General features: G+C 33.3%; 1 protein-coding gene across 1 annotated transcript; it reads left to right on the forward strand.

Moving 5' to 3' along the window:
- The first annotated feature begins 130 nt into the window (after window positions 1-130).
- Window positions 131-11,644, forward strand: LOC139902380 (uncharacterized). The gene is made up of 2 exons (XM_071885013.1): window positions 131-656; window positions 11,637-11,644. The coding sequence occupies exons 1-2, from the start codon at window positions 131-133 to the stop codon at window positions 11,642-11,644; spliced, it is 534 nt and encodes a 177-aa protein (XP_071741114.1).
- Window positions 11,645-20,828: the final 9,184 nt, after the last annotated feature.

Consider the following 20,828-nt stretch of genomic DNA (forward strand, 5'->3'; position numbering starts at 1 on the left):
ATAGCTCTTTTTCAGGTACTTCCAAGATGCAAAAAGAAATGCGAAAAGAGGCTAGGAAGGAAAAGAGAAGAGCGGAGCATGAAGCAAATTTCAAGCAAAGCAAGAACTTAAGGCTGCGCGGGCAGTTCCAATGAAAGTTGAACATCCGATATTTCCACCCAAATTGGTTGATCCGGGTGAATTTATAATTTCTTGCTTACTTAAAGACTCTGTTATGTATAATGGGTTGGCAAATTCAGGGGCGAGTTTAAATGTTATGCCTCTAGCTTTGTATAAAAGATCAGGTTTGCCTGACTTAGCACCCACTACCATTAGCATAAGTTTATATGACCAAGCCAAGAAACGCCCGGTGGGTATGGCGGAAGATGTACATGTCCGAATTGGTGATATGAATTTCTTGGCGGATTTTGTGGTTATGGATGTGGAGGAGGACACCGATGTCCCTCTCATTTTCGAGAGACCTTTTCTTTTTACCGCCCGTATGTTAGTTGATGACGAAGCGAGTAAGCTTACGTTGAGAGAAGGTGACAAATCGGTCACCTTAATGAGAAAGAAACGTAGAAACCTACCCACTAAGGTTATGGGGTATTTAGGAACGGTTGTAACTGTTAAAACTAATTGTGATCCTTTAGATACCCCGGTTGAAAAAGATAAGGGTAAAACACCTAAGTGTGGGGCTGTTGGACATTAGATGTGTGCTAGAATGAGTTAACAATATTTAACAAGATCGTTAACCTAAAGGTTTTAAAACAACATTTACATGTAGAAACAGTTGTAAGTCCAACAGTTTATCAATCAATAAACTGTTTCGTAATGTCCAATGAGTTAACAACATTTATAGTTCTGGTCATAACGGTTACGGGGCCGTTGGACATTACGGGGCTGTTGGACATAGATTTATAGTTCCCCTTACTTGCTAGAAATTACGGGGCTGTTGGACATTACGAAACCCTCGTCCTTTTGACGAATTTACAACATGCTGCCTAGCCAATGGTCATAACGGTTATTTTCCACAAGACTAAGGATGGGAAGTCGTCTTAGTAAAACCAGAATGCATGACTTGTTTCTGGACTTATGAATTACGTGTCTTTATTTCCTTTGCTGAACAACTTGCATATTAACTAGGTTTATCTTCAAAAACTGTCCTGTATTAAAGTGTACTATATTTCATGTTATATGTAATATAGCGATGTTATAAGTTTGAAGAATATTTATATGTGATATATTATTATAATCAGTTTTTCATAATAAATTGTAGTAGTTGAATTGTATATTAGCTACTAAGTATGAACTTAACGGGTAGGTAGTACCCGAATTTAAACTTATAAAACGCTAATATGAAGAAAAAGCCTTTATAAATGAGTTCATATTATGCTACGAAATACTATTGACTACTCTTAATATTATGTATGATTAACTCGATTTAGTTGGCTATTTTGAAGGAAATGGCACCGACTACTCGACACACCATGAATATGAGCGAAGAGGAATTTCGTACCTTTCTTGCTGCAAACATAGCCGCAGTACAAGCTGCGCTACATACCAACAATAACTCTGAATCTAGCAATGCAGCTAACGGTGCAAGAAATCATGTAGGATGTTTCTACAAAGAATTCACTGCCTGCAAACCTTTGGAAATTGATGGAACCGAAGGACCAATTGGATTGAAACGGTGGACCGAGAAAGTCGAATCGGTGTTTGCCATAAGTAAGTGTACTGAAGAGGACAAAGTTAAGTACGCTACGCATACCTTCACAGGTACTGCGTTAACGTGGTGGAATACCTATCTTGAACATGTAGGACAAAATGCGGCTTACGCACTACCGTGGTCGGCATTCAAGCAATTGATGAACGAGCAGTACCGTCCTAGAAACGAAGTCAATAAACTTAAGGCAGAACTTAGAGAGTTACGAACACAAGGGTTCGACATTACCACATATGAACGAGGATTCACAGAATTGTGCCTATTGTGTCCGGGAGCATTCGAAGATGAAGAAGAGAAGATCGACGCGTTTGTAAAAAGGTTACCAGTAAGGATTCAAGAAGATGTGAGTTCACACGAGCCCGCTTCTATACAGAAGGCAAGTCGAATGGCTCATAAACTCATAAATCAGATTGAGGGAAGAATTAAAGTGCAGGCGGCCGAAGAAGCCAACACGAAACAACTCAAGAGGAAGTGGGAGGAAAACGGTGACAAGAGTCACCAGTACAACAACAACAACAATTACAACCACAATCGCAACAACTATCCCAACAACCGCAACAACAATCGCAACAATAACCGCAATCCTAACAATAACTACAACAAACATCCCAACAACAACAACAACTACAACAACCGTTTCAACAACAATAACAATCCCAACAACAACCTCAATAACAACAACGGCAACAAAAACCAAAAACAGCAATGTCATAGGTGTGAAGAAAATCATCAGGGGTTTTGCACGACATTTTGCAATAGGTGTAAAAGAAATGGTCATAGCGCGACAAAGTGTGAGGTCTACGGACCAAAGTTTAACAGAACTAAAGGAACAAATAATGTCGGAACAAGTAATGCCGAAATGAATAGTGTCGGAGCAAGTAATACCAACACTGTTTGTTATAAATGTGAAAAACCGGGCCACATTATTAGAAATTGCCTGAATCAGGGGAATACTAATAGGTAGGGCCGTGGAAGAGTTTTCAATTTTAATGCGGCAGAAGCACAGGAAGACCCGGAGCTTGTTACGGGTACGTTTCTTATTGACGATAAATCTGCTTATGTTTTATTTGATTCGGGTGCGGATAGAAGCTATATGAGTAGAGAATTTTGTGCTAAATTAAGTTGCCCATTGACACCTTTGGATAGTAAATTTTTACTCGAATTAGCAAACGGTAAATTAATTTCAGCAGATAATATATGTCGGGAGAGAGAAATTAGACTGGGGGATGAAACGTTTAAAATTGATTTAATACCAGTCGAGTTAGGGAGTTTTGACGTAATAATTGGCATGGATTGGTTGAAAAAGGTGAGAGCAGAGGTCGTTTGTTACAAAAATGCGATTCGCATTATGCGTGAAAAAGGAAAACCTTTAATGGTGTACGGATAAAAGAACAACGCGAAGTTAAATCTTATTAGTAGTTTGAAGGCGTAAAAACTAATAAGAAAAGGTTGTTACGTCATTCTAGCACACATCGAGGAAGTTAAACCTGAAGAAAAGAAGATCAGTGATGTTCCCGTCGCAAAAGAATTTTCCGATGTATTTCTGAAAGAATTACCGGGATTACCCCCACATCGATCCGTTGAATTTCAAATAGACCTTGTACCAGGAGCTGCACCAATAGCTCGTGCTCCATACAGACTCGCACCCAGGGAAATGAAAGAATTACAAAGTCAGTTACAGGAACTTTTAGAGCGTGGTTTCATTCGACCAAGTACATCACCATGGGGAGCTCCTGTTCTGTTTGTCAAGAAGAAAGATGGTACATTCAGGTTGTGTATCGACTACAGAGAGTTGAACAAACTTACCATCAAGAACCGTTACCCATTATCGAGAATCGACGACTTATTTGATCAGCTACAAGGCTCATCGGTTTATTCAAAGATTGATTTACGTTCTGGATATCACCAAATGAGGGTGAAAGAGGATGACATTCCGAAGACTGCTTTTAGGACGCGTTACGGTCATTACGAGTTTATGGTTATGCCGTTTGGATTGACTAACGCACCAGCTGTGTTCATGGACCTCATGAACCGAGTATGTGGGCCATATCTTGACAAGTTTGTCATTGTTTTCATCGATGACATACTTATTTACTCGAAGAATGATCAAGAGCATGAAGAACATTTGAGAAAAGTGCTAGAGTTGCTGAGAAAAGAAAAACTGTACGGTAAGTTTTCAAAGTGTGCATTTTGGTTGGAAGAAGTTCAATTCCTCGGTCATATAGTGAACAAAGAAGGTATTCAGGTGGATCCAGTAAAGATTGAAACCGTTGAAAAGTGGAAAACCCCGAAAACTCCGAAACACATACGCCAATTTTTAGGGCTAGCTGGTTATTACAGGAGATTCATCCAAGATTTTCCCAAAATAGCAAAACCCTTGACTGCATTAACGCATAAAGGGAGGAAATTTGAATGGAATGATGAACAAGAAAAAGCGTTTCAATTGTTGAAGAAAAAGTTAACTACGGCACCTATATTGTCATTACCTGAAGGGGATGATGATTTTGTGATATATTGTGACACCTCAAAGCAAGGTCTCGGTTGTGTATTAATGCAACGAACGAAAGTAATTGCTTATGCGTCTAGACAATTGAAGATTCACGAGCAGAATTATACGACGCATGATTTGGAATTAGGTGCGGTTGTTTTTGCATTAAAGACTTGGAGGCACTACTTATATGGGGTCAAAAGTATTATATATACCGACCACAAAAGTCTTCAACACATATTTAATCAGAAACAACTGAACATGAGGCAGCGCAGATGGATTGAATTGTTGAATGATTACGACTTTGAGATTCGTTATCACCCGGGGAAGGCAAATGTGGTAGCCGACGCCTTGAGCAGAAAGGACAGAGAACCCATTCGAGTAAAAGCTATGAATATAATGATTCAAACTAACCTTACTACTCAAATAAAGGAGGCGCAACAAGGAGTTTTAAAAGAGGAAAATTTAAAGGATGAAATACCCAAAGGATCGGAGGAGCATCTTAATATTCGGGAAGACAGAACCCGGTATAGGGCTGAAAGGATTTGGGTACCAAAATTTGGAGATATGAGAGAAATGGTACTTAGAGAAGCTCATAAAACCAGATACTCAATACATCCTGGAACGGGGAAGATGTACAAGGATCTCAAGAAACATTTTTGGTGGTTGGGTATGAAAGCCGATGTTGCTAAATACGTAGGAGAATGTTTGACGTGTTCTAAGGTCAATGCTGAGCATCAGAAACCATCAGGTCCACTTCAATAACCCGAAATCCCGGAATGGAAATGGGAAAACATTACCATGGATTTCATCACTAAATTGCCCAGGACCGCAAGTAGTTTTGATACTATTTGGGTAATAGTTGATCGTCTCACCAAATCAGCACACTTCCTATCAATAAGAGAAGATGACAAGATGGAGAAGTTAGCACGACTGTATTTGAAGGAAGTCATCTCCAGACATGGAATACCAATCTCTATTATCTCTGATAGAGATGGCAGATTCATTTCAAGATTCTGGCAGACATTACAGCAAGCATTAGGAACTCGTCTAGACATGAGTACTGCCTATCATCCATAAACTGATGGGCAGAGCGAAAGGACGATACAAACGCTTGAAGACATGCTACGAGCATGTGTTATTGATTTCGGAAACAGTTGGGATCGACATCTACCGTTAGCAGAATTTTCCTACAACAACAGCTACCATTCAAGCATTGAGATGACGCCGTTTGAAACACTTTATGGTAGAAAGTGCAGGTCTCCAATTTATTGGAGTGAAGTGGGGGATAGACAGATTACGGGTCCGGAGATAATACAAGAAACTACCGAGAAGATCATCCAAATTCAACAACGGTTGAAAACCGCCCAAAGTCGACAAAAGAGCTACGCCGACATTAAAAGAAAAGATATAGAATTTGAAATTGGAGAGATGGTCATGCTTAAGGTTGCACCTTGGAAAGGCGCTGTTCGATTTGGTAAACGAGGGAAATTAAATCCAAGGTATATAGGACCATTCAAGATTATTGATCCCTCGGACCAGTAGCTTACCGACTTGAGTTACCTCAACAACTCGCGGCTGTACATAACACTTTCCACGTCTCGAATTTGAAGAAATGTTTTGCTAAAGAAGATCTCACTATTCCGTTAGACGAAATCCAAATCAACAAAAAACTTCAATTCATCGAAGAACCCGTCGAAATAATGGATCGTGAGGTTAAAAGACTTAAACAAAACAAGATACCAATTATTAAGGTTCGATGGAATGCTCGTAGAGGACCCGAGTTCACCTTGGAACGAGAAGATCAGATGAAGAAGAAATACCCGCACTTATTTCCAGAAGATACGTCAACACCTCCAATTGCTTAAAATTTCGGGACGAAATTTATTTAACGGGTAGGTACTGTAGTGACCCGAATTTTTCCATGTTTATATATATATTAAATGAAATTATTATTTATATGATTAAGTGTTTCCAACATGTTAAGCAATTAAACTTGTTAAGACTTGATTAATTTAAATAGGTTTCATATAGACAATTGACCACCCCAGTTGACCGGTGATTCACGAACGTTAAAACTTGTAAAAACTATGATGACATATATATGATTATATATATAGTTAACATGATATTATGATAAGTAAGTATCTCATTAGGTATTTTAACAAAGTGTTATATACATAAAATTGAGTTTATTGAATTAAGAAACTCGAAACGATATATACAACGATTATCGTTATAACAACGTATTACTAAATACATATGAATCATATTAAGATATTGATACACTATGTTTAATCATGATAAATGATAAGTAAACATGTCATTAAGTGTATTAACAATGAACTACATATGTAAAAACAAGACTACGAACTTAATGATTTCGAAACGAGACATATATGTAACGATTATCGTTGTAACAACATTTAACTGTATATATATCATACTAAGATATATTAATATATCATAATATCATGATAATGTAATAATTTAACATCTCTTTAGATATAATAACTAATGAGTTAACAACATTTAACAAGATCGTTAACCTAAAGGTTTCAAAACAACATTTACATGTAACGACTAACGATGACTTAACGACTCAGTTAAAATGTATATACATGTAGTGTTTTAATATGTATTCTTACACTTTTAAAAGACTTCAAGACACTTATCAAAATACTTCTACTTAACAAAAATGCTTACAATTACTTCCTCATTCAGTTTCATCAACAATTCTACTCGTATGCACCCGTATTCGTACTCGTACAATACACAGCTTTTAGATGTATGTACTATTGGTATATACACTCCAATTATCAGCTCTTAGTAGCCCATGTGAGTTACCTAACACATGTGGAAACCATCATTTGGCAACTAACATGAAATATCTCATAAAATTATAAAAATATGAGTAATCATTCATGACTTATTTACATGTAAACAAAATTACACATCCTTTATATCTAATCCATATACCAATGACCAAAAATACCTACAAACACATTCATTCTTCAATTTTCTTCATCTAATTAATCTCTCTCAAGTTCTATCTTCAAGTTCTAAGTGTTCTTCATAAATTCTATAAGTTCTAGTTTCATAAAATCAAGAATACTTCTAAGTTTGCTAGCTTACTTCCAATCTTGTAAAGTGATCATCCAACCTCAAGAAATCTTTCTTATTTACAGTAAGATATCTTTCTAATACAATGTAATACTCATATTCAAACTTTGATTCAATTTCTATAACTATAACAATCTTATTTCGAGTGGAAATCTTACTTGAACTTGTTTTCGTGTCATGATTCTGCTTCAAGAACTTTCAAGCCATCCAAGGATCCTTTGAAGCTAGATATATTTTTCTCATTTTTAGTAGGTTTACCTACTAAAATTAAGGTAGTAATGATGTTCATAACATCATTCGATTCATACATATAAAACTATCTTATTCGAAGATTTAAACTTGAAATCACTAGAACATAGTTTAGTTAATTCTAAACTTGTTCTCAAACAAAAGTTAATCCTTCTAACTTGACTTTTAAAATCAACTAAACACATGTTCTATATCTATATGATATGCTAACTTAATGATTTAAAACCTGGAAACACGAAAAACACCGTAAAACCGGACATACGCCTTCGTAGTAACACCGCGGGCTGTTTTGGCTTTAATAATTAAAAACTATGATAAACTTTGATTTAAAATTTGTTCTTATGGGAAAATGATTTTTCTTATGAACATGAAACTATATCCAAAAATCATGATTAAACTCAAAATGGAAGTATATTTTTCAAAATAGTCATCAAGACGTCGTTCTTTCGACTGAAATGACTACCTCTTACAAAAACGATTTGTAACCTATATTTCCGACTAAAAACCTATAATTTTTCTGTTTAGATTCATAAAATAGAGTTCAATATGAAACCATAGCAATTTGATTCACTCAAAACGGATTTAAAACGAAGAAGTTATGGGTAAAACAAGATTGGATATTTTTTTGATTGTTGTAGCTACGGGAAATATTGTAACAATTCTATACAAATCATATCCTAGCTAACTTATATTGTATTATACATGCATTCTAATATATTATGTAATCTTGGGATACCATAGACACGTATGCAAATGTTTTGACATATCATATCGACCCATATATATATATTATTTGGAACAACCATAGACACTCTATATGCAGTAATGTTGGAGTTAGCTATACAGGGTTGAGGTTGATTCCAAAAATATATATACTTTGAGTTGTGATCTAGCCTGAGACGTGTATACACTGGGTCGTGGATTGGGTCAAGATAATATATATCAATTTATTTCTGTACATCTAACTTTGGACAACTAGTTGTAGGTTACTAACGAGGACAACTGACTTAATAAACTTAAAACATTAAAACGTATTAAAAATGTTGTAATTATATTTTGAACATACTTTGATATATATGTACATATTTGTTATAGGTTCGTAAATCGACCAGTGGCCAAGTCTTACTTCCCGACGAAGTAAAAATCTGTGAAAGTGAGTTATAGTCCCACTTTTAAAATCTAATATTTTGGGATGAGAATACATGCAGTTTTATAAATGTTTTACGAAATAGACACAAGTAAATGAAACTACATTATATGGGTGAATGATCGAAGCCAAATATGCCCCTTTTGCTTGGTAGCCTAAGAATTAGTAAACCGATCTACTAATTGACGCGAATCCTAAAGATAGATCTATTGGGCCTAACGAACCCCATCCAAAGTACCAGATGCTTTAGTACTTCGAATTCGTTTTTATCCGAATTCTATGGTAGAGAACGCTGTAATAATAATAGGGCCATGAGAGACTTTTTTAAGTATTGCAAAAGAAAGGGCCTGCTGATAGAGAGAGGCCGGGCCAGCTATCGCGCATAACAAATCCTTATTAAGTAATGGCTTTTTAAGGGGGCTAGCTTACGGGCCGGGCCTCTCTCTGACCTGATAACTAGTATCGCAGGCCCTTTCCTTTGCAATACTTAAAAAAGTCTCTCATGGCCCAATTATTATTACAGCGTTCTATACCATAGAATTCGGATAAAAATGAATTCGAAGTACTAAAGCATCCGGTACTTTGGATGGGGTTCGTTAGGCCCAATAGATCTATCTTTCGGATTCGCGTCAATTAGTAGATCGGTTTACTAATTCTTAGGCTACCAAGCAAAATGGGCATATTCAGCTTCGATCATTCACCCATATAATGTAGTTTCATTTACTTGTGTCTATTTCGTAAAATATTTATAAAACTGCATGTATTCTCATCCCAAAATATTAGATTTTAAAAGTGGGACTATAACTCACTTTCACAGATTTTTACTTCGTCAGGAAGTAAGACTTGGCCACTGGTCGATTCACGAACCTATAACAAATATGTACATATATATCAAAGTATGTTCAAAATATAATTACAACATTTTTAATACGTTTTAATGTTTTAAGTTTATTAAGTCAGCTGTCCTCGTTAGTAACCTACAACTAGTTGTCCATAGTTAGATGTACAGAAATATATTGATATATATTATCTTGACCCAATCCATGACCCAGTGTATACACGTCTCAGGCTAGATCACAACTCAAAGTATATATATTTTTGGAATCAACCTCAACCCTGTATAGCTAACTCCAACATTACTGCATATAGAGTGCCTATGGTTGTTCCAAATAATATATATAGATGGGTCGATATGATATGTCAAAACATTTGCATACGTGTCTATGGTATCCCAAGATTACATAATATATTAGAATACATGCATAATACAATATAAGTTAGCTAGGATATGATTTGTATAGAATTGTTACAATATTTCCCGTAGCTACAACAATCAAAAAAATATCCAATCTTGTTTTACCCATAACTTCTTCGTTTTAAATCCGTTTTGAGTGAATCAAATTGCTATGGTTTCATATTAAACTCTATTTTATGAATCTAAACCGAAAAAGTATAGGTTTATAGTCAGAAATATAAGTTACAAGTCGTTTTTGTAAGAGGTAGTCATTTCAGTCGAAAGAACGACGTCTTGATGACCATTTTGAAAAATATACTTCCACTTTGAGTTTAACCATGATTTTTGGATATAGTTTCATATTCATAAGAAAAATCATTTTCCCAGAAGAACAACTTTTAAATCAAAGTTTATCAAAGTTTTTAATTATTAAACCCAAAACAGCCCGCGGTGTTACTACGACGGCGTATGTCCGGTTTTACGTTGTTTTTCGTGTTTCCAGGTTTTAAATCATTAAGTTAGCATATCATATAGATATAGAACATGTGTTTAGTTGATTTTAAAAGTCAAGTTAGAAGGATTAACTTTTGTTTGCGAACAAGTTTAGTATTAACTAAACTATGTTCTAGTGATTTCAAGTTTAAATCTTCGAATAAGATAGTTTTATATGTATGAATCGAATGATATTATAAATAGATCTAGCTTCAAAGGATCCTTGGATGGATTGAAAGTTCTTGAAGCAGAATGATGACACGAAAACAAGTTCAAGTAAGATTTCCACTCGAAATAAGATTGTTATAGTTATAGAAATTGAATCAAAGTTTGAATATGAGTATTACCTTATATTAGAAAGATATCTTACTGTAAATAAGAAAGATTTCTTGAGGTTGGATGATCACTTTACAAGATTGGAAGTAAGCTAGCAAACTTGGAAGTATTCTTGATTTTATGAAACTAGAACTTATAGAATTTATGAAGAACACTTAGAACTTGAAGATAGAACTTGAGAGAGATCAATTAGATGAAGAAAATTGAAGAATGAAAATGTTTGTAGGTGTTTTTAGTCGTTGGTATATGGATTAGATATAAGAGATGTGTAATTTTATTTACATGTAAATAAGTCATGAATGATTACTCATATTTTTGTAATTTTATGAGATATTTCATGCTAGTTGCCAAATGATGATTCCCACATGTGTTAGGTGACTCACATGGGCTGCTAAGAGCTAATCATTGGAGTGTATATACCAATAGTACATACATCTAAAAGCTGTGTATTGTACGAGTATGAATACGGGTGCATACGAGTAGAATTGTTGATGAAACTGAACGAGGAAGTAATTGTAAGCATTTTTTTTAAGTAGAAGTATTTTGATAAGTGTCTTGAAGTCTTTTAAAAGTGTAAGAATACATATTAAAACACTACATGTATATACATTTTAACTGAGTCGTTAAGTCATCGTTAGTCGTTACATGTAAATGTTGTTTTGAAACCTTTAGGTTAACGATCTTGTTAAATGTTATTAACTCATTGTTTATTGATTAATAAACTGTTTCTACATGTAAAACCAGAATGCATGACTTGTTTATTGACACATTGTTTATTGATTGAGAAACTATTTCGTAATGTCCAACAGTCCCGGTTACACATTGTTTATTGATTGATAAACTGTTTCGTAATGTCCAACAGCCCTGTAATTTCCAACAGCCCCGTATATTAATCAATGTCCAAAAGAGTTCATGAGGCTAGAAGTAAAGGGAACTATAAATTATGTAACCGGCTTGTATCAAATTTATCGCCTATCGAAAAGGCGAAACTTGTTGAATTTGTGCAGGTTACTAAAGAAGCCGACGAATGGCTCATGTCAAAGGCAGATGTGGATGTTATTGGAGTAGGTTCCAGAAAATTGTCGGATGATGAAACCTACGATCCCAGAGCTGGCTAATTACGGGATTTTGATTTGTTGTAGAGTTTGTAAACGATGTTTTGAGAACCTTTTAAAAATCTTAAAAAGTTGAAAAACCCTTAAAACACACAAAAATATTATTTTCGAGATCATGTGAAGTTTTGTATATTTCATTTCATATTATTTTCGAGAATTATAACTCATCTTATATTAATGTCCTCTCAAATTCATACTCATTTTTCATTTTAACGTAATGAGGACATCACTTAACTCAAGTGTGGGGTGGGTGTATGAATTCTCGTGGTTATTAAATTTAGGTTCGGTTATTTTGAACTTTAAAGAGAGTGAAACATCACGTTTTAGGTCATTTTTGGGGAATTTTAAAATTTTTATGGTTTAATACGTGATTTCAAAGAAGCCAAAATTGTTCCACATGTTCATTTTCTTGGGCATGAAATCCTACGAGTTCGGGGAACTTGATAGTAGGTCACCTGTACCAAAACGGGTGTAAACCGTGAGAGAGCGATGATTGCATAGCGTGATTGTGACCGAATCACGTGCCAGATCAAAAACTTTTGGTTACTTGGTATATCATACTTCCAAAACTATACCATTTTATTATTACATCATCTAATGGTGTGATACTGTGGGAAGAGGAGCCTTGAGCTTCACCAGTGTTGTCCTTTTTAGGAACAATAGCTACGTGCTTGTGTTTGCTTAGACAACACAACCCATAGCCAAAAGCTATGGCACCCAAAGTTTTTTGGGATTTATCAAAAGGGTAGTATCTAGTTCCTACCTTTTTTATAACAAGCAGAAAAGCTTGTCATGTAGGAAGTAGGCAACTTGGAAGTCTTGAGCTTCCAAACACGTTCATTACCATTGAACGTGAAATCCTAAGAATTCTTTAAGAATTCAATCGTAGGTCACCTGCACCAAGGCGGGTGTTAACCGTATGAATGGTGATTGGGTCGTGTGGTCAAACCGGGCCATACGCTAGATCGAAACATTTTTAATAGGGCGATCCTCATTGTTTCTCCTAATAAGGACAATCTTGCGTCCGACCACTTTATTTAACCACACAGGATGTATCCATTCCATTCTAAAGGGAGTCAAGTCTCCTGAACGACACACTTGCTGATTTATTTCAGAAGTTGTAGTCCAGACCAGTTGTAGGGTGACGAAAAATCTTGAAAAGTCATTGCTAACATCGACTGGAAATCTACCAGGCCTCAACATCAAACAGGGAAACTGGTAGTCAAAGTTTGTCTCAATGAGGGAAATTTGCTAGCCAAATGGGAAGCGCACCATGATACACAAAATGTCAGTGATTGATCAGATTCCCAGTGGATAACCTCCGAAAAGGTAAGATATCAGCTTTTAAGCCTGATGAAATTCAATCTTTATGATTGAATTAACGGATTAGATGATCACCTCATGATTATCAATGATATCCGGACGTAATGTGTATCCTCCTAAGCACATTATTTTCTTACCGACATCTCGCGATGTTAGGTACTGTGGGAGGCATTGGCTTGACCAATGGCGGGGTAGCCCGTATGGTTCGTATGGTTCTTTGGTTCGAGGGTTTTACCTTCTCGGCTCATGGCTTCCACTTGTATCCACGTTTCATTTATTTGAAGACATTATCAGGTTCGAGATTCTCTACAATTATTTGGATTACACATTTGGTGCACTTGGTTCAAGTTATTATTTTGGTGCCGATTCTTTATTTGGGGATGTTGGAGAATCTGGGATTACAAGTGGAAGTCACATGGTTAATTTGTTCTATTTAAACCGTACCCATGCTAGTTGCTCATTAGGTTCATGTTCGTTGGTTCTACTTACACTTATGAAGACGTTATCATTTGGTAGAAGATTATTTTCGAGTCGAATTTGCTTGAGGGCAAGCAAGACTCTAGTGTGGGGTGATTTGATATTGCACATTTCTCATATATTTATCATGGCAATGTCTGTCATTTTTAGTCCATTTGGATACGGTTTTAGTTGATATTCATGATTATTTTGTGGATTATGGTTTTGGAGCCGAGAAGTTAATTATCACGAATTTGAAGGTTTTTCGAGGGAATTATTAGAGTTATGATGCGTTCGAGTTGAAGGGAAAGTGAAAAGCAAAGAGTCAGCTATTCGGCGCTCCGCTCAAATATTTGGCGCCCCGCTCCGTCGGCGTTCCGCTCCAAAGATCAGCGCTCCGCTCCGTATAACAGCATTTCCAAGCCGCGAGAAAAATAAAAAGAAAAAGATATTTCCTTTGTTATGGAGCGCCGCACCGCGCCGCGAGACCTGGTGACTTTTTGGGTATAAAAGCTGATTTTCAACCCTAATTGATATATCTTTTTGGCAGCCGATTTTCAGAGCTTGAAGGACGAAAAAAGGTGATTTTTGGGGAATTCCAAGGTCACCAATCTTATCCAATCGATCCATTAACGCGTTGCAATCCCACAAACATTGAAGATTCATCATCATCCTTGGTTGATTCTTCCCTCAAACTTATGAATTCCCAATTGATTTTGATTTTATCTTTTAACATGGTTGTTGGCTAATTTCTTTATGTTCATCTAGACTAAATACATTGTTGGATGTAATTTTTATGATTGATTATTATTTGTTTAATGATTGATAGCTTGAACACTTTATTATTCTTGTTGATACTTATTCTTGAATTGATTGATAACTGTGGTTGTCTAATAGAAAGAGATTTCATTGGAGTCTATTGCAATTGTTCATTAATTTCTAAGCGTTTAGTTGATTGATTAATTTGGTTGTCCAATTTAGTGACGTTTGTTGGAGTCTATCATATTAAGTAAATTGATTAAACTGTTTTAGATACTTGTGCATTTAACCGGAGACGGTATTGAATCATAGGAAATAATTAGTTGAAGCAGGGATAGATTGTGTACAACGAGAGTTGGCGCGATTGTTGATCTTAAGGAACCCTAGGTCACGGTTTGGGTCTATCAGTCAGTCAATTTGATTAATCACAGATTAGAGGTCTTAGGCTACAGTGAATTCTGTGTCGTGTAATCTAGTTTGAAGTGTTTACTCAAGGGAATTCTTGGTGAACCGATTAGTTAATTTGCAAGCATTTAGCAATTGATCGGGGCGTAATCTTGAAACATCCAACATTTGTAAAGAAAGTCTAGGTGAACATATTTTCATCTTATCGATATCACATCTATTTAAAAACGTTTTATTAATATAAAACACCAAAAATATTGTCTTTACTTTTAAAGTTACTCTTGATTCGGCTAATCGTTAAATAGCCATAAATCAAGCTATCTCGTACTTTAAATTTTCTTAGATTAACTTAGTTTATTTTCGTTAGTTACAATCTTAATTCTCACGTTTAAACTGTCCTTGGAACAATCACGGATTTACCAAATTTATACTATTGCACGATCGGGTACACTGCCCGTTAGTGTGTAGTAATCTCTAAACCGGTATTTCCTGTGACGACCCGGAAATTTCTGACCAAATTGAAACTTAATTTTTATAAGATTTCGACAAATAAGCAAAGTCTGTAATGTGAGTCTCAAAAACTTTGGAATTATATTCATGTAATCAATTACCCTTTGACCATCTCCGACAATTCACGAACATTTAGTTACAAATAAATAAATATAGATACATAAATAAGTCTATATATATATATATATATATATATATATATATATATATATATATATATATAAACAAAGGTATATATATAATAATTTGAAATAATAAAATACAATTTAATCAATTGAAATTAAAAATGTAAACTAATGAACAGAATAATTAAGTTGCTATGAATATATATATTTATGAGATCTATATATAAGTAATGGTATATATTTAGTAATATATATAAATATTCAAAATTTGATAAAAGATATTATGTAATATATATATTATATACCTATTAAATATTACATCAAATGTATTACAAGTTTAAAACATAATTGTCATACTAATGATATTATTACTTCCATTATTATTATTAACATTAATATTAATATCATTATTTGTTAAATAATTGTTTTCAATATATAATATATAGAATAGATATGAAGGTTAATACATGTAAGGTGATATAATTATTAATATTATTATTATCTTATTATTGTTATATTGATATCAGTATTATTAATTAAAATATACTGTGAAAATTTGATACACTTAACCTGTTATAGTTATCATTGTTATCATTGTTAACACATTATTATAAATATGATATTTGATACATTTAACTTGTCATATCTTAATTATTATTTGTAGAATTATCAAATATTATTATTACCTTTAACATTAAAAATCATTATTAATAATATTAATAATATTATTATTATTATTTTATTTTCATACTTTCCATGATTTATTTTAATATTTGTATCATTATTATTAATATAATAATTATAAATATTAGTATTATAAATACTATTATCACTATTTCTATTATTAATATTAAACTTATTTTCATTAATAATAATATTATTATTATTCTATTATTATAATTATTAGTATTTTTATAATATTAGTATATTTATATTTAATAATTATTAATCTTAATATTAATTATAAATAAAAATTATTTACAGCATGAGATTCGGTTGTGCATCATAATCACACTGTTTTATATTTTGTTTATGTCTCTAAATTGATACCAGTTGAAATCAATTTTTCAATAACATTCAAAAACTGTTTCAAGTCAATTTCCACTTTATATTTTTTTATATTTCTTCTGTCCTTGTGAAATTTCTGTCGACGTAACCAGTGGTGCATAATTGATCAAATTCATTGTTAAGTGATAGTATTCGACACACATTATCAACTACCAACTCCAATTATCCTTTACAGCTTTACAATCATCGAATTCAATCATAAAAAGCGAACTGAGCAGGAAACTACCCTGTTCGTGCAGTTTTAAATCAAATACCTAGAATTTGAGTTCAATTTCAAAATTTATTAACACAGTTGTGTTTATAATCTCTATTTCGAACTATCTGCGAAGTCTTAAAGTCCAATTTTCCGTATCGTGTTCTAATTCTCAAGTCAAACGTATTTTTTTCAAAAAGTCAAGCAAGTGTTCATAGTGAAATTCTTGGTCATTTTAATGTTTTGAATTAAATCGTTGATTCAGATAGTTTATAAAGAGGATTTTCAAACTTTTTCATTTAGGAATCGTACTCTAAAAACTTCTTAAAAGTTGAAATCGATTATTGAGTTCATTAGAGTGTTCTTCGACTGTTACTGCTCAAGTTCCTTTTATGTTGTTCAAACTGATTTAATCGAAATATGAGAATCGTTTGTGTATAATTTTCTAGTCCAAAAACCAATTAAGAAACATGTTATTACTTGGGTTTGATCCCTGGTCGATGTCACGATGAAGAAGATGAATGAACAAAGAAAACTGATACATAATACATATAAACGGGTATAAATCAGAAAGACGGATCAGACTAGATGGTTTGATGAGTGTGTCGGGATTCAAGAGGTCGCGGGTTCAATCTTGGCTTTGGGCAGTTTCTTTTTAAAGAATTTCTTAAGGTAGTTTTTATTTCTAATTTTGATATTGTAATTATTATTATTTTTATTATTGTTACTATTATTATTATTATTCATTTATTATAATTATTACAAGTATTATTATTATCATTAGTATTATTATTATCATTATTATTATTATTACTTTAATATTTTAGTATTGTTATCATCATTAAGATTATGGTTATTATTATTATTATCATAATTATAAGTATTATATTTATTATTATTATTATAAATATTAATTATGATATTACTATTAAATTTTGAACATTTATAATATTATCATGAATATGTTTACTATTATTGTTATTATGAAAGTAATATAAATTATTATCATTTCCGTAAATATTAGTATTAGTATCTTTTTATAAATAATAGAAGTGCTAATATTGACATAAGTAATATTATTATCGCAAGTATTAGTATTATGTAAATACTAAAATCATTATCATGACTATCATTAACAGCAAAATCAATATTGTCACAAGTATTATTATAAATATCACTATTATTATTATTACTATGATTCTTATTATAATTATTAGTATAAGTAATGTTATTATTAATATTATCATTATAATCAAATATAACTTTTAATTACTATATTATTAAGTCTATAAAAAAAATATACTTATAAGTAATATTTCATATAAGTATGAATATATCATATTAACAATTTTTTTTATATAAATAATCATATAAAACAAATTAGGTATTTTTAACACACACACACACACACACACATACACACACACACACACATATATATATATATATATATATATATATATATATATATATATATATAAATAATAATTATTTTCAAATATATATACAAATTAATTACATAATATATAAAGTTATAATTGTTAGATTACGAGTATATGTTTTAATATATATACGAATGATATAGGTTCGTGAATCCGAGGCCAACCCTGCATTGTTCAATATCGTCATATGTGTTTTTACTACAAAATACATTATTGTGAGTTTCATTACTCCCTTTTTAAATGCTTTTGCAATATATATTTTTGGGACTGAGAATACATGCGCTTTTATAAATGTTTGACGAAATAAACACAAGTAATTGAAACTACATTATATGGTTGAATGATCGAAGCTGAATATGCCTCTTTTAGTCTAGTAATCTAAGAATTAGGGAACATCACTAATTTTGAGAATTAGTGCACCCCTAATTGACGCGAATCCTAAAGATAGATCTATTGGGCCCAATAAGCCCCATCCAAAGTACCAGATGTTTTAGTACTTCGAAATTTATCGTGTCCGAAGGGAGTCCCGGAATGATGGGGATATTCTTATATGCATCTTGTTAATGTCGGTTACCAGGTGTTCAATCCATATGAATGATTTTTGTCTCTATGCATGGGACGTATGTTTATGAGAAATGGAAATATGAAATCTTGTGGTCTATTAAAATTATGAAATGATTATTTATGATAAACTAATGAACTCACCAACCTTTTTGGTTGACACTTGAAGGCATGTTTATTCTTAGGTATGAAAGAAATCTTCCGCTGTGTATTTACTCATCTTAGAGATATTACTTGGAGTCATTCATGGCATATTTCAAAAGACGTTGCATTCGAGTCGTTGAGTTCATCAAGATTATTATTAAGTCAATTATAGTTAGATATATTATGAAATGGTATGCATGCCGTCAACTTTCGATGAAATGAAAGTTTGTCTTTTAAAAACGAATGCAATGTTTGTAAAATGTATCATATAGAGGTCAAGTACCTCGCGATGTAACCAAATGTAATGTATTCGTCCAGATGGATTAGGACGGGTCTTTAAAGGTGGTATCAGAGCGGTGGTCTTAGCGAACCAGGTCTTGCATTAGTGTGTCTAATTGATAGTTGTATAGATGCATTAGTGGGTCTGGACTTCGACCGTGTCTGCATGTCAAAAATTTTGCTTATCATTTCGTGTCAAAAATTATTTGTTTATCATTCTTAGTCTAGACACATCTTACTGCATTGACCATGAATAGTGTATAGACAAAATTTATATCTTAGCGTATCTGCTAATTCATATCTTAGCATATCTGTTACTGTAAACTTTGCCCGACAGCTTCCGAAAGTTCCTCCGTAATCTACGGAATCTTTTTGGACTATATATAGATATCCTATGTAATTAGAATATCATCCGAATCCAAAAATCATTTCATATCGACAATCCTTTAGCTGATCATGTCAGATGGATCCTGTACCAAATTCGAATTAATATAATTCCGAAGACAATTCTGGAGACTCTGAAAGTAGTGTGACCGAAGTGCCCCAACTGGTTGACTGCACTTCTTTCTGGAGGAGATAGGGATGGGTTCGAGACATACTCACTCGCTGGAGAAATGAAGAGGGAGAACCCTACCGCGAACCAAATTTACCTCCCGACATCGGAGAACTTGACGCGCTCACCGGTCAACCAATCCGCAATACCTTTTTTACACTCTATGCCAGAATATTCCGCCTCGAAGAACGCATTCATAGAGTTATGTTGGTGATTTAACCTCTATTCCCGACTATTAATCAGGTAGGATTAGTGGAAGAAGTCAGAGAGCTTCATGCTAGGTTTGAAGAAAGAATGGAGTCTCTGGAAAGTACAGTACGCAATTTGGAAGATAGACTTACGTCTACAACATCAACATTCACAACAGTACCACCATCTGCAACATTAACAGTACCATCACCACCACCAACAGCAACATCCGCATCACACGTCTCGACATCACAATCGATACCTCGAACATCAACATCATACGCACCAAAGATACCAAGGAGTACCAACAACAATGAACGATGAAGTATTGATCCATAACTTCATTGAAAAAATATTTTGCGAAGAATATGTGGTTCCTAATAGTTTTAGAGATTACTTATTCTAGCTCAAACCGAAAAGCAAATGAGATTAATATCATATTAACTCATTAAATCCATGGTTACATCTGAAGAAAATATATATGTATATATGTTTTCATAAAGATTGTAATTAAAAATTCTTTTGTACAAACTGTTAATGGTGAAAATATTTTAACGGGTAGGTAATACCCGAGGAATATTTAGATTTCACATTAATAAGTTACACTGTACATTCTTCGAATCTGATTCAACGGTCATTTACTATCCTATCTACATCCACAGATATACGAATCCGTTCACCACAGAGTAACCATTTTCATTTAATTTCATATTTGGATTTTGACTTATCAGAATCCAACAAGTGCCATAATGAAGAAAACATTTGGACAAAATAAAATTTGTTAGAAACAAACAAATTAACTATGAGAAAAATTTTGTTAAGAATCCACGCTAACTGTTTCTAGCTAACTGTTCCTAGCTAACTGATTACATTTTATTTATCGCAATTTATTTATCGTAATTTTATTTATTGTCATTTAATTTCTGTTATTT

This window comes from Rutidosis leptorrhynchoides, chromosome 3 (genome assembly GCF_046630445.1).
Source record: "Rutidosis leptorrhynchoides isolate AG116_Rl617_1_P2 chromosome 3, CSIRO_AGI_Rlap_v1, whole genome shotgun sequence".
NCBI classification, from domain to species: domain Eukaryota; kingdom Viridiplantae; phylum Streptophyta; class Magnoliopsida; order Asterales; family Asteraceae; genus Rutidosis; species Rutidosis leptorrhynchoides.

What these genes read in the sequence shown, in the direction of transcription:
- LOC139902380 (XM_071885013.1), top strand. Translation starts at nt 131, where the DNA reads ATGAAAGTTGAACATCCGATATTTCCACCCAAATTGGTTGATCCGGGT.